At 32.7% G+C, this 15384-nt stretch overlaps 1 protein-coding gene across 2 annotated transcripts; it reads right to left on the bottom strand.

Annotated features, from left to right (window-relative positions):
* Nucleotides 1-529: 529 nt before the first annotated feature.
* Tmep (Transmembrane endosomal protein) lies at nucleotides 530-10596 on the bottom strand. 2 transcript variants are annotated; one of them, XM_017633105.1, is made up of 8 exons: nucleotides 10300-10566; nucleotides 10039-10204; nucleotides 9684-9942; nucleotides 9441-9610; nucleotides 9204-9370; nucleotides 7320-7394; nucleotides 7169-7253; nucleotides 530-1116 (listed from the first exon to the last, which is right to left on the bottom strand). In XM_017633105.1, the coding sequence occupies exons 1-8, from the start codon at nucleotides 10564-10566 to the stop codon at nucleotides 842-844; spliced, it is 1464 nt and encodes a 487-aa protein (XP_017488594.1). In that variant the 3' UTR covers nucleotides 530-841. The 2 variants fall into 2 exon arrangements, with proteins under 2 accessions (XP_017488594.1, XP_017488595.1); XM_017633106.1 differs by lacking the exon at nucleotides 530-1116 and adding an exon at nucleotides 6171-6529 and having other exon boundaries at nucleotides 10300-10596.
* Nucleotides 10597-15384: the final 4788 nt, after the last annotated feature.

The following is a 15384-nucleotide window of genomic DNA, read 5'->3' as shown; positions in this document are numbered from 1 at the left end:
TTTGCAATTTATTTATTTTAAAATATACAATACACTCACACACGACCACCAAATGACGGATGCATGTGATACATGTATATATCTACATACATACATACAATGTTATAATAATATTTATAATAATTATAATGTTAATAAAAAACGATTTTTTGGACATTGGCTGGTTTTGCTTTAGAGAAGCTTTCCATGTTTACTTTAAAAGATTCCATATTTTACTAGCGTTATTGTACGTATGTATTTTTAAGCTACTTTTTGTTTTTCAATGAAAACAATCGGAGACGATTCAGTTCTGCTTTAAGCAATAAATTCAACAAACGAATAATTAATAAAAAAAATAAATAAAATAAAAGACAACAATATGATAAAATATGTATGAAATCTACTAATTAGCACCTTAACTATTTTTTGACATTTTGATTGAATTATGCTTTTGTATACTATTAATTGATTTGTACTGCTAATATACATACTTTTTTAAAAATTAAAAAAATTAAACAAATAATAATTAAATAACTTTAAAATAATTTTTAAACTATATGTATGTATATGCACATTTTTTTTTTTAATAAACCACTTGTGCCATTTTTTTTTTAATAAACTACCGCCTTCGTGACGATGCGGCTATTAGCTACAGATGTTAAACAAAAACAAAACACAGCAAATTAAAATCACCAACACCCGTACGTCCAAAAAATTAACAATTTTTGTTTCAGTGTAATATGAGTGAGTTTTTGTTTTTGTTCTTTAAGTATTAAAAAGTGCTTTTAGGGCGGCTCGCTTCCTCTGCCTCACTGCTGCTTCTCCTCTTGCTCACTTCCAGCGTCTCTTCCTCTGCTGCTATCTACTGATACTCGTCATCGCTGCTCAGCAGCATTGTCTTCTCATTGTAGTTCTGGCTGATGGTGGCTACTCGTTGACCACCTGGCATAAATTTCCTTTGATTACCCAAAGTTTTCGAAGCAATACAACTGGCCGCACTACCGCCAGGTGTACCTGTACTGGCATTGCCCATGCTACCCATTGTACCGCTGTTACCTTGATTGTTGCCATGATGTGTTGCACTGGGCTCATCAGGATCGTAGGAGGAGACACGTATGCCACGTGAATTTTTACCACCTAAATGAGAGTAGGCAAATGCTCATAGCAGCTAAAATATATTATGGGTATGCAAATGATTGCGGAAGTTGGAAAACGTAATGGAACACAACAACAATTTATGATGGATGGTATAAATTTTTTAAAATGCTTATAGCGTCATGCTTTAAAAATAATAAACAAAAGTTATTAATTTAAGAGAAATGAAAAACTAAGATTTTGTAATTTACTATTATTCGATAATCGATTTTTAGCTTAATGATGTTTCATTGTACATACATTTATCATATCCCTATTCTGGTTTTTCCAATATCTTTCTATTGATTTTTTCGTGTTTGTATTATTTTTCTTCTCCTTTCGCCTAATCTAGTTTTTCTTATTATTCATTCTATCCTAAATTATCTTATTCTTTTCCTCGGCTTCTTCTTCTTCGTCGTCCTCCTCTTCCTCTTGTTCATCTTACTCCTTCACCATCTTCTTCTTCTCCCTCTTCTTCTCCGTCTTCTTCTTCTTCTTCTCCCTCTTCTTCTTCTTCTTCTCCCTCTTCTTCTTCTTCTTCTTCTTCTTCTTCTTCTTCTCCCTCTTCTTCTTCTCCCTCTTCTTCTTCTTCTCCCTCTTCTTCTTCTCCTCCCTCTTCTTCTTCTTCTCCTCCCTCTTCTTCTTCTTCTCCCTTTTCTACTTCTTCTTCTTCTGCTTCTCCCTCTTCTTCTTTTTCTTCTTCTCCCTCCTCTTATTCTTCTTCTCATTCTTCCTCCTCTTCTTCGTTCTTCTTCTTCTCCCTATTCTTCTTCGTTCTTCTTCTCCCTATTCTTTTTAATCTTTTGCTTCTCCTTCCTTATCTTTTTTCTTTTTGTTCTTCTTCCTCTCTTTTTTCTTCTTGTTAATCTGCCTCTTTTTTTCTTCTTCTTCTTGTTCATCCTCTTTTTTTTTTCTTCTTCTTGTTCTACTTCCTCTTCTTATATATCTCTTCTTCCTCACCTTCTTAATTATATACTTCTTTGCCTTTTTTATTCATCTAATTTATTCTTTTTCTTTTCCTTCTTCCTCATCAAATTTTTCTTTTTATTATTCTTTCTCTTAGCTATGTACATATTTTCTTCTTACTTTTCAAATTCGTAGTCTTATTCCTATTTTTCTTCGCCTTTTTCTCCTTTTATTTTTTTTTTCTTCTTTGTCTCCTTATTCTTCTTTTCTACACATATTTTCTCTTCTGATTTTTTGCATTCTAGCAAAGCACTTTTTTTTTGTTACCCATCGGACAGCGAATAAAGAAATTATAGATAAAAACGAACTAGGTGTCGAAAATAATTGTATACTCTGAAATCTTTCCTAGTGAGTAGTTTCATTTTGTAACAGCAAACGAATTTCCCAGAGCTGTTGGGGAATGATACTGAAGTTACAGTCCTTGGCCAGATATAAATCTGGTTCGTTCCGGTTACCTAGACTTTCTCTTTTGCTGGTTATCTACGCAAATGTATTCTAAGTGGAAAACTTCTAATAATGGTATTATTGGAGCTCTCCTTATCATTTTTCCCAAAATCGCGGGAGAAATAGAAGAATGAAGTGGCTACCACATGGTTGTAAATATGTCAAACCATGTAAAAAAATAAAATTTCTTAAAATAAATTGTTGCAAACATATGTATGTATGTAACTAAAACAAAATATCGCTAGCTTATAGTGAAAAATTGCTATGGCCACTTTTTCAAAAAAAAATCTGTTTTGTTGCAAGAAGCAAGAACACTTAAAATAGCATCGTGTTCTAAAAGATCGATTTTTTAAGTCCCAAAAAATATAAAAAACTTTGTATTAACATTGTAGAATTTGATTTGTTTGGAGTACACGCAAACTTGTATTAAAATTTTAGTTTGAGTTTGAAAGGCTTTTTTTCTCTCCTATACAATTTTATAAACTGGACTTAGCAACTTTTCACTCTAAGCTAGCAAAAGAAGTTTCCAAATACAGTAAAAAATACACTTTTACTTAATCACACATTTTTATTTAAAACTTTCTAATCAAATTTCATACAATATTTATGTTTTAAATTATACATATTTTTTTAAGTATAAACTTCCATTCATTGTAGCAAATAATTTTTAGTACATCTCAATATGCATAAAATTTTCACATGCGCATTGTAAATATTTATATAAGGCTATCACATAAAAAGCTCAAAAAAAAATTTGTAGTAGGTATGAGTGAAAAACAAAACACAGTACATAAGTAAAATAAATTGCAAAAGCATTCAATTAAATTCATGAAATATACGTGAGAAAAAAAATTGGATTTGGATCTCTTTATTTTTCTACATACACTGCCGGCAAAAAGTATTGGCACAGCGAATTTTGTGAAAAACTCGCGAAAATTCAGCAAATTTTAATCAGATTTTTTAGATTTTTTTGAGTATGCAGATTTGTAGCCCAATCAATTTTATTATAATAAAGTACAAGCTTTTAGTAGCTAGGAATTACTGTTGATTTTTGGCAGTTTTTTTCACGCAGTCTCTTCCATACCTTCAACAAAAAAAATCTTAAAAATCAAAGCGATTTTTGACTAACTCCGAAATTGCATTTTTTAATAGAATTTAATGGGCTACAACACTCCAAAAAATCTGATTAAAAAGCTGAAAATTTGCATGAAAATTTATTGAATTTTCGCGAGATTTGCACAAAGTTTAGAAATTATATTTTTATATTTTTTGTTGTCGAATGAACCATATTTAAAAAAATATCAGAAAAATATTAGAAAGAAATTGGTGCATATATTGTGAACAATTCGCTGTGCCAATACTTTTTGTCGGCAGTGTATATATTTTTGTTTTGTGTTTTGGTTGAGAAATTAATAAGCATTGAAATAAATTGAATGGCAAAAAAAAAATTAAAATTTATGTTATCTTGCATAAGATAAGAATAATAAGAAGCTTTTCTTCAGAATGGAAATTGAAGGACTAAAAAAAATGTCACAAATTAAAATAAACCATCTTGAATGTGCATACGGGCGTTTCCAGCGGAAGGTCTATAGCGAAAAAATAAGTCATATATCGAACTTATTTATGAGCCAATTTTGCTAGTTTTATAATATATACTCGTTATGTAAGCAAAAACGTTTCTGCGAAAAATGGTCTCGCTAGGTGGCGCCGGGATCGAGATATTTCGGAAAGCCGTATCTATGCTCTACAACAATTTTTTATTTGCGTTTTAAATTTATTTAAGAAAAATATTAACGAAAGATTTGCAATAGATGTTTTAGTAACGTAACACAATGTAACGTCACCTCAGATATTTCGGCTGATAAAAAAAGCAGTAAAGATTTTTACATTTAAAAACTTGGAAAATATACTTTAAAATTTTCAAATATTACTACAAATAATTCTATACGTTGCCCCATTCGCAGTTTTGCAATTTTGTAACCGAAGTCAATACCCATTTATGTTGTCACGCCAGCGCATATGTTGGCTTATATCCGCTAAAATCTCTACTATCAATTGTTGCCATTTTTTACTGAATAAAGAAAGTGCTACTTAATTACTATGCTAATATTGAACAACCTTTTTAAAATTTCGAATTTTTTCATTTTATTTTTAAACATTTGGTGATCTAAATGTTACGTCACGTCAGATTGGAAATGCCCATATGTATGTACATATGTACATATGTGTATATATCTACTGAATACATTTGAACTACATCATTCATAAGATTTCTAAAATGCAGCTGCTGGTAGAAATTCAAAAAAAAAATAAAATAAATAAATTTCGAAAAAGCGCACAAGAACCATAAGTCAAAAAATTTCCTAAGTAACGACTGCCTTTTAATTATTTAACATTAAGCAAAATCAGTTTGTGTTCAAAAAAATAAATAAAAAAAAATTGCTTCTAAACTAAAACTAGAAAATGCGTAAAATGCAAATGTTTCCATTTTAAAGAGCAACACGCAGCGATTCTAATTTCGTAAGTGGAGAACCCAGATAGAAATACCGAGTTTCTTATTATATTTGCGTCGATAGCTCATGACGCCAAGTTTCCAAAATTGTAGAGCAATACAATTTTTAGTGCAGCTTTATTATTTACCGAACACAGCAAATTCAAAATAAAATCCAAAAAAGTAAACTGACAACTAACGGTGTGAAAGTTGTTAAGTACTGGTTTAATGAAGTGTACAAAACCAACAAAAAAATTTAATTGACTAACTGATTGAACCAACAATCTGTACTATCATTTGTATTTTTTTTACTTTGTAAAAGTTAAAAAAGTATCTTGAGCTTTACAAAAAATATATTTTAAAATAGAAAATGTGTACAAAAATAGTTACAATCGCAATAAATATTCAATATGTCGCTTGATCCATGCTTGAAAAATTAACCAGTTAAATTTGGGTACCCAAGAACCTCAGTAACGCTCCACAAATAATAGTATTACTTGGTTTTATATGTATAAAATGTCTTTTTCTTCCTATTTTGGACAGTCGCTAAGTACTTTTTTGCCTAAAGATAGATGGGCATTTTATTAAAAAAAAAAGTGGTTTATAACTACATAAAATGTGTGTAAGATGGTATATAAAGAATTAAAAAAAAATAAGCTAACTAGCAGGTTAAGAGACGACGAAATTCTCTAAAAATGTTTTACATATGTTGTGCCAGTAAAGAAGCATTTTAATACATATATTATGCCTAGGGTTCCTTTTGTTTGAGTAGACCAACCCAAACACTCCATTGTGCCAAGAGATTTGGCTTGGTGTCCCTCGAAGGCATTGCTATGTGAGCAAATATGGATGTGTTTGGAGAAAATTTTGGTTTAATTTGCAATAAAAATCTTAAAAGTTGTTAGCCAAAAATGCTTGTTTGCGCAGGTGTATATTGAGCTAGTAAATAGACGCTTTTGTGCTTTGCTACAGATTATAATCAGCACACGTACAAACTTATAACATTAAAAAAAGAAAAACACAAAAAACAGGGCTATCGTCATATACATACAAGTATGTATGACGCCTTTGCAATATAGACATTCATGTATGTGTGTATGTGCTATTCTTCATATAAACTTAAGAGCTATGCAATGTTTCACTTAAAAAAATTTAATTTTTATCATAAACAGCGTTTTAAGACGGTTTTGTTTTGCAATTCATATAGGTATGTATGTATAAATATGTAGGTAGTATATGTGTTTATAACTATTATAAGGCAATTGTGGTATGCGAAAAGCACTTCGTAAAGGCATTTTCTAAACGCAACAGCACTATAGAAAAAATATCGTTTTAGAATTCATATCGTTTCATATCTTATTAGTTATGGTAAGTACTTTTTTCTCCTCTTTCAACGCGCTCTCATCTCTCTCTATTCCTCACAACATTAAATGTCTTCGTCTCGGCACATTCATTATTAGCAGAACGAATGTCATGCATTTTAAAGTTTCTCATAACGTTGAGACGAGGTAACTTCTGTAAAAAGAATAGAAGAGAAAAGAAACAAATTTGAAGAAAAACCTAAGATGGTAGCGAAAACAAATTATATTTAAAAAAAAAACAAACAATGCACTAAACGCAACTTCAACCGAAACCAAATTAAAAGAAATGGAAACAAAAAAAAAATATTGTACGTAAAACGAAACGCATTAGATGGGTATGCAACGATTACGAGTGCGGTTTGAAATAATATACATACAGATGTTTAGGTGGAGTGTAATTAGAAAGAAGGAAGAAGGAAAAATAGTTTGAATAAAGGGTTTTCAACGCCCCATACCTAAATGCTAACAACTAACCAGAAAGTGGGCGTTTGGTAAAAAAAGCGATTATGTAAAAGAGCAAGGTTTGATGCAGTTTTTTTATAGTGGTTTATGAATTTATAGACAGCATGAATTTATAATAGCGGGGGTTAGCGACTTGCATTGATCGGGCAATATTTATGTATGATAATGAGTGCTGTTAAATGTTTCAGTTTTTTTTTTAGTGTTTACATAGCAATACAATAATAAATTAATTACAGGCGCAATGCATAAATATTTTAAAGCCAAATGAAACATGCATACGTATGTATATGAATAGTATGGTATTCGAGAAAACAAAACAAAAGCGACTTACCGGAACTGTATTGCGTATATTGTTGGTATTGTGGATGAAAATTGTGTATAGCATCTGTCATAATATCCTTGGGATTCATTGTTTCCTGCAAACACAATAAAATGTATTAATTTAATCACTTTCAAATTATATCCATGAGTTTTTGATATACTTTAAGACTGCTTGAAATCGATTGCATTGTTACAGAGCGACCTTGACCGTCGGCAATACAGCTGCGCGCATATACCTGAAATTAGATGAGGAAGAAAATTGTTAATTGAAATTTGAAAGATTAAAATAAATAAACAATTTAAAATTTCTTAAAGAAAACGTCAAAAATATGAAATTATCTTAATATAAAAAATCCCGCGTCACTGTGTTCGTTTACGCTTATCTCCGAAGCCAATTCATTGAAATTTTGTGTGGTGTATGGTTGGTTCCAACTTAAAAGATAGGATACACTAGACGCGGGAAAATATTCGCGATCTAAATGACATAAATACACTGGTTTTGAGATTCCTACTTAGTTTTAAAATTATGTACTTGTAGCTCAGACAATAATCTTCATTCCCGATGCCCACAAACACTCCTCCTGCAATGGCTTTTCAAAATTCTTCAGTTTGCCAGGCTTGCTGAAATAACTTGTTTTAGCACGTGTGACTGTACTTTTAGCCTAAAGTAGGCTTATAATTTTTAATTCGTTGCAAAGTAACCAGGGACCAAAAATAAGCGGCTCAAGGCCGGAGTTAAAAAAAAATCGCAGTCGACTGTGGGGCTATTCAGCGATATTGGAGTCGAAGTATTGAAAACAAATAAACCTAGCCGTGTGATCATTAAAAATTTATGCAAAATATTTCTATATTAAAGTACCTACTTTTAAATACAGTGGTGGCCACATAATTAGGGGCTCTACTGCTTTACAAGTTAGACCATTTATTTATAATTAATTTTTTTACAAAAGCAGCGTTTATACCGAAAACTATGTAAATTAAAGTTTCAAACCTTAAACGAGATTTATAAAAATTCGCCGCATTTCAAAAAAATTGCCCTAAATTTTTCACAATTTTTCAGAATTTCGGTAATGCAGTTTTGTATGTTAGTCCATTCAATTTTAGTATAATACTATGCAAGAGAAAATTAGTAACACCGCCAGCAAAAAAAAATCTCAAAAATCAACGCGATTTTTTTCTAGAAATTCTGGTTAAAAAGTTGAAAATTTCTATGACCATTTTCAAAAATTTGCCGAATTTGAGCTTTGAGTTGCAGGGTTTCCGTTATGGTATAAACTATATTTTTGTAAAAAAAATGTATTAAAAATAAAGAAAAATAGTCAACACTTGTAAACAGTAGTGTCCGTAAATATGTGGCCATTATAATTGCTAATTTTACGGGCAACTTAGCAAACTTGTTTCCCCCTATAAACGTTGACATCGCTCACTCTTCGATTACCATACAGGCCATTAGTTAATTAGCATAAAATCAAACATTTGCTTTCGATATTTACCAATAACGCTTATGGCTGTTAAAAAATAAATAATAATAGTGCAAATATCGCTAAGATATAAAGATATCATGCGAAAAGCGCACACAAATGTTAAAGAATAATGGAAATCAAAAGCAAATAAAAGAAGAAAAAATACTACTAAATACGCGCCACGCTCCAATGCCTATCTACATTTCGCTTCGCCCATAAACACTCAATTTCAATTTATGTGCAACCTCCACTTTCAATTTTCACTCTCCGCTAGTCTACATTCAGACTTCACACTTTCTACATGCTGAGCTAGTAACAGCTGTACACCAGCCAACAATCGCAAACTTCGAAGTGTTAATTGCTTGCGAAATATTATTATTATTTTATGTTTATCTTATCAATGGCAATAATACATGCATACATATGTTGAGCGAGCAAATGACTGGCAAATGTTAACACTGGAATACTTAGTTGTAGCAATAGTTGAACTATGTCGATAGTACTCATGATTGTAACCAACTATTTTACAAAGAAAACTAATTATTCAAATAAGTGAAGTAAATATATGTTGGTTTTGCTCACCTGATAGGGGAAGGCATAGCGTAACGCAATCGCAGCAAATAGCATTTCAATGCAAATGAAAAAGTTCTGATAGCCCGCCGAGACAGTACCAGCTGAGGTGTGAGTGCCAGCACTGTCGACGATCGGCGAGATGACCTTGGCCTTCTCCAAAATGGCCAACATCACACCTGGCGAGAGGCAAAAGCAAATAATTAGTAAACAAAAAACAAAAGGCAACAATGATTTCAGATGACTCACCTTGCCAAAATGATAAGAAGATAATCGATTTGATTGTACAGAACTTCAGCACAGGCTCAAAGGGTGTTAACAAATCACGCGTAGCAAAATAGAATAAGTACAAGCCGTAGAGGGCAAGAGTAACGGATATATTGTAGATGACAGTAATGTAAATATAACCACCATTGGCGCTGTAAAATATATCGTAGTTTAGCAATTGACTGTACAATCACGAATTTCAATAAGTAAATAGAAAAATTTTACCTCCAATCACCATCATGATAGTGGCCAAAAGCTTGCAGGAATATAATAATAAACGCCACAAGCGGCTTCACCAAGCAGAATTGCAATGTAGCCTGCTTGCAGAAGCGTAGGAAGCCGATGGTATATGTTTTACCTCTTAGGCAGCAAGTGCCATAAAGACACGAACTTTTAATGGGTTTGCCACGTATCTCGGACATAATGTTGCCCTCGCCACCAAGGTACTCGTAGCATAGCGACAGGAAACTGTAGATGACAAAAGCTAGAAGAGTGAAGAAAAACGAGAAATATTTCATATACATACATTCTACTTTATGTAAAAATAGCAAATGCACCGCTGCAGGCGCTGCAGACTTACCTTCATAGCAATCACGTACGGTAAAGAAATACACGTACACATTATCTGAATTGAAGAAAAATAAACTGATCCACGAGTATGTCGCATACATGGGCACAATAAATAGGATACGTACTATCCAACGTTGCTCCTGTGGATTTGTATACCAACGCAGGTGTTGATAAATCTATTTGTTAAAGAAACGTTTAGAGCAAAAGAAAAGCATAAAGGTTATAAGTTAAGCAAACCAGTTAATAGGTTAAGTCAAATAGTATTGCCCACCTGTTGGCATGTGATAAAGAGTGCCGCCCACACGAATACAGTCGCAAGTCCTTGAGCGGTCTTTGTTTGCAGGAAGATACCATCACCGACATGACTGAGCGGATCAATGGGCGACGACATTGGTTTGGCTTGTACAATAAAATTCGGTTTTAAGGTTGTCGATTCGGTCATCATCGATGCGACGGCTGCAGCTGCGGCTGCTGCTGTGCCATTCGGGTCAATGAAACTGGCTGGACTGGGCGCTGTGCTACTCACAACGCTGCTCATACTGTGAGTGGAACAATAAATCAGCCGATTAATGAAGGAAAGTAGCCGTAGGTGATGCCGGAAAAGAGAAAGAAAAAACGTAAGTTGATTAGTAAGTTTTCATCAATGAGTAAGTATTTCAATTTATATATATTCTGCTGCAAACTTTGTTGTTTTGGTGTAATCGATAGCTAAATAATAAAGTATTATACTACATACATTTCATATCCCACTGGGAAAATAGGTAAACACCTTACGAGGTAATCAATGTTTTCTTTCAGCTTTCAGTACCAAAATTGTCATCATGACCAACTTCATCTATTAGTAAACCACAAATTGAATACCTCCGATGACGCCTTACATTGTAGGTTGCAAAATACCATGCCGCCGAAGTTATTTCCGAGCGCCTGCTTTACACACATGTCTGATACCAAATGTACATTATAAATTTCTACTTCCAACAGGGCGGCCACGCCTTTGTTAGAGTAAGAGAGATTCGGCAGGAAAGTGGCAAGGACCGCCAAAGGAAGTGTAAGTTGTTGGTAAGGCATTACTAAGTGATCCTATTTCCTATGGGTGTTGTACGATTAACACATAGATTTCGGAATTTTACATTCTATGTTTGGTTAGTACATGTGTCATTTGTGCCGTCGTTTAATCGCTTAAAAGAGTATTTGCACCCGCCGAATAGGACCAGAGCCCTTCCTTGCTATAAGACGGCATACTATCAGGGAAGAATTCAGAGCAAATGAGCAGTAATTTATAGGATGTAATGTAGGCCAGCAGTTTATAGGATCTCCTAAGGCTAGGCACATTTACTCTCCGAAACTTCTGTAATTGGAGCTTTAGGACTAGGCGAGGTCTTGTGATGAGATTTGAGAGCACAATAGCCCAAAATTCGTAGTACAGTTCGTTCGTTATAGCTATCTAAAGGGTGACCCATAATTTACGCAAGAACGTAAATGTGAATGCCGTCATAGGACCATTCTTTTTTTAAATCAAGAAAATTTCTACGAAAGTGCGTGTTTTCCAGTAAAGCCGCTATTCTTTTTGATTTAATTATATAGTTTTTGTGAAAATATGCGTTTAGGAGAAGATTCCACATCTTCTGAACAAGGTAAAGAGAAACCTAGCTGATTTTTAGCTCAAAAGGTAAAATCAGAAACAGGATCCACAAACGAAGTGTTTGAAAATTAAAATTACATATAAAAGTTGAATTTTGAGTTCAACTTAAACTTTGTAATGTAATGCCTGGTTTTCATTAGGCCATATTTGATGTCAACTGTTGTCAAAATAATGAAAACAGGTGGTCACCTCGTCTCNTTAAACTTTGTAATGTAATGTCTGGTTTTCATTAGGTCATATTTGACGTCAAATGTTGTCAAAATAATGAAAACAGATTTGCGTTTGTTGTCATATATGACCAGGCACGGTCATATGAAATGACAGCTCAGTGAAAACTGCCCTTAAGATTCTGATCCCCCAAACGAAGGCTTAAAAACGCATTATTTGCTGCTCTTACGCCAAGGCGTCCATTAAAGAAAGAACGTCTTATTGAATGAAAAATTAACTTGCGCTTAAAACCGAGCTTCACAAGTAAAAAGTTATCTGCTTACCTAAAAACAGCATGCAATGAAATAAAAAAAATGCGTTTTCGGTTCTTGCAGGCTTGGAAATGGATTACTTGATATAAGAACAGCAAAAATATGCGTTTAAAACTTTTTAAACCCGCATTTCATAATAGTTTCAGGTAAAAAAAAAATAAAAATTTAAACCTATTTTTGAAGGTCAAGGAAATTGTTTTATTCAACGTAAAATTTTTCCTGAATTCTCCATCTGAAAAACTTTTAATGTCGTTATATTTCGTTATTTCGCGATCACTTCTCGTTCTCGAGATATTTGATTTTGTCGCTTTTTTTCTAAAATAGAATACAGTGCGACGTTTTGAATTTCCCTTACACCTTCGCCGGAATCAAAAATTGTGTGTAAATAATAAAAAAGCAAGGAAGGCAGAAAATATTGGAATAAAAACTTTGAAGCAAAAACTTTTTGCTTAAAAATCTTCGATTTAATTTTAGGAACTTAATAGATAATTTTGGAGTGTGGTATGAATCAATTTAAACACTTTTTAAATATAAAGAAGTTTTTCCAGAATATGATTTTTTGTTTGTTTTTCATTCGAGACACAACAATTTCGAATATATTAACAATAGGTGTGAGAACTGAAGGTCATTTGGGGAGTCAAGTCCTGAGACTGTATTAATAGCGTCCGTCTATACGACAGAAATATGTAGCCCATTTCGACCATGTCTTTAGGTTAGATTTTGGGGGCACATGCGAAGAATGCCATACATAATTGCCCTCCATAAATTCTGAAGGGTTATACAGCTCTGGCCAAGAGTATATGAACGTATAAATGCGTTACCTAATTGAACCAGGTGAAAATCAAAAGGAGCGATGGTTATTCCAAAACTTCATCTTCTACACTTTTTTACGGATCGCGGTGAATTTGTTTTTCTAGATTCAAAAAAGAAAAATTATTTTGAAACAACCACCGCTATTTTTCCTCGCACACACCACAGAGTTTTAAAAGTTGCTAAGTCACTTTAACTTTACTATATTTGTTTTCTTAGAATATTTAAACTATATATGTATGTATTTACAGTATAGACACTATCTATACAATCGTGTGACCCAACAATCGAATGTCAACATCAAATCTCCTTTATATTAACACTGAAGTATCAGATTTATTTACTACTCGAAACAAATATTTACATATAATTTCTGATTAACTAGAAGCGAATACCGTTTCGTCAGAAAACAGTATTTTCTTATAATCTACATTTCACAAATTTTAATACTTTGATAAGAATGTCGTAAACTCAANGGTTATACAGCTCTGGCCAAGAGTATATGAACGTATAAATGCGTTACCTAATTGAACCAGGTGAAATTCAAAAGTTGAAAAAGATGGTTATTCCAAAACATCATCTTCTACACTTTTTTACGGATCAAGGTGAATTTGTTTTTCTAGATTCAAAAAAGAAAAATTATTTTGAAACAACCACCGCTATTTTTCCTCGCACACACCACAGAGTTTTAAAAGTTGCTAAGTCACTTTAACTTTACTATATTTGTTTTCTTAGAATATTTAAACTATATATGTATGTATTTACAGTATAGACACTATCTATACAATCGTGTGACCCAACAATCGAATGTCAACATCAAATCTCCTTTATATTAACACTGAAGTATCAGATTTATTTACTACTCGAAACAAATATTTACATATAATTTCTGATTAACTAGAAGCGAATACCGTTTCGTCAGAAAATAGTATTTTCTTATAATCTACATTTCACAAATCGTAATACTTTGATAAGAATGTCGTAAACTCAGAGTAACTAAGCAAAAATAGTTGTGTTCAATAACAAAATTAGCCAACACCAGCCAACAATCAAGATCAAGAGCGTAAGCGAAAATTCTCTCCCAAAGAGAAGAAAAAGCAAAAAAGCATACATAATAACAAGGTGTTGTCAGTAGCGACGTGTTTGTTGTAATTTTGACAAGATCGGCATGCTTATTTTCAGAGCTGCCGATCTTAATTTTTATACTCCATTTTAGTAATTCGTTTTATCGCGATTTTTAAAGAACTTGTTGTCTTCAGAACGATATTAATATTTAAAATTGTTGGATTGGTATAATTTTTGCCCTCAAAATGTAAAAAAATAAAAGATATCGTGGTTATCAATGGAAAATGACGTACACAAAAATCATATGGTAAGGCGATGTTTTATATTAAATAACTTTTGCTGCATTGTCATAATATCAAGCCAAATGGACTACTGCCACACTAGAATAGAGTGGCAGCATGGTTAAATTGCGCTTATATTTTTGATATTTATGTGTTTTAAAAAATCATTACAGCCTTATAGGAAATTGTCATATTTTACGGCCTTTACTTTTTTACAAGTTACAATATATGTCCAAGCTGTAAGGAGCTGCCGATACCAACCTCCTACATTCAGGCTTATAAGCCTGTAATTATACATTTTTCTACATTTAATTTGAAATAGTATCAACCAACGGATTAAAAGTAGTAAATAGCCAGTACTTTTTCTACTACTTTAAAATGCGTGACCGGAATAGACCTGCGGAAAAAGTGAGGTTAAGTTACTGACAACACCTTGGCAAAAAAGTGAACGAACAGTAAATTGGAAAAACCGGGAAGAAGAATACACACCAGCTGACTTTGTTTATGTTTTATTTGTAAACAAACTGAAATTCATGTTGCCGCCATGGAAGAAAAAAAGAAAGTGCGCGTTCAATGTTCGGCAGGAAGTAAAAACTAGTTAGCACTATCACAAAGTCACATAGCAGGCAGCCAAAACTTGTAAAAATTAGGAAAAACTATTAAAAAACGTTGTGTTGTCAAACGCAACTAATAGCAACGTTAGGTCAACACAAATAAAGTATAAAAAATATAATTATGCAAACTTACACAGAGAATACACTTTTTATGTTTTACACTGGCTGCGTTTCTTTATACATTCCGGATAATNTACATTCCGGATAATCCCATTTCACAGCCAGAATAAACAGAATGCGTTTGAAATATACGTTAACATATCATCAGGAACGTTCTAAAGAATAAGCAAACAAAAAAGTTTATTCCAAACGTTCAGAATGAATAAAGAAATTCAGCCACTATAATACATACTATGTACATACAGTTGTCCACAAAATAATAGGAGTGCGATATTTTGACCAGTTTTGGCTATTTGTCTTTTGTTTATTTAATGTTTATTATTTTTTTATAAAAGCCTAGCTGGC

Source organism: Rhagoletis zephyria, unplaced genomic scaffold, assembly GCF_001687245.7.
Source record: "Rhagoletis zephyria isolate East Lansing unplaced genomic scaffold, Rhagoletis_zephyria_1.1 Rzeph_scaffold_11114, whole genome shotgun sequence".
Lineage (NCBI taxonomy): Eukaryota > Metazoa > Arthropoda > Insecta > Diptera > Tephritidae > Rhagoletis > Rhagoletis zephyria.
The sequence above is the reverse complement of the archived record's forward strand: the minus strand, read 5'-3'. Positions and strand labels throughout refer to the sequence as shown.

What these genes read in the sequence shown, in the direction of transcription:
- Tmep (XM_017633105.1), bottom strand. Translation starts at nt 10,566, where the DNA reads ATGAGCAGCGTTGTGAGTAGCACAGCGCCCAGTCCAGCCAGTTTCATT. An exon ending in GCTATGCCTTCCCCTATCAG is followed by an intron (nt 7,395 to 9,203) that starts GTGAGCAAAACC and finishes ATCTAATTTCAG; the next exon opens with GTATATGCGCGCAGCTGTAT. An exon ending in CGATTTCAAGCAGTCTTAAA is followed by an intron (nt 7,254 to 7,319) that starts GTATATCAAAAA and finishes TTGTGTTTGCAG; the next exon opens with GAAACAATGAATCCCAAGGA.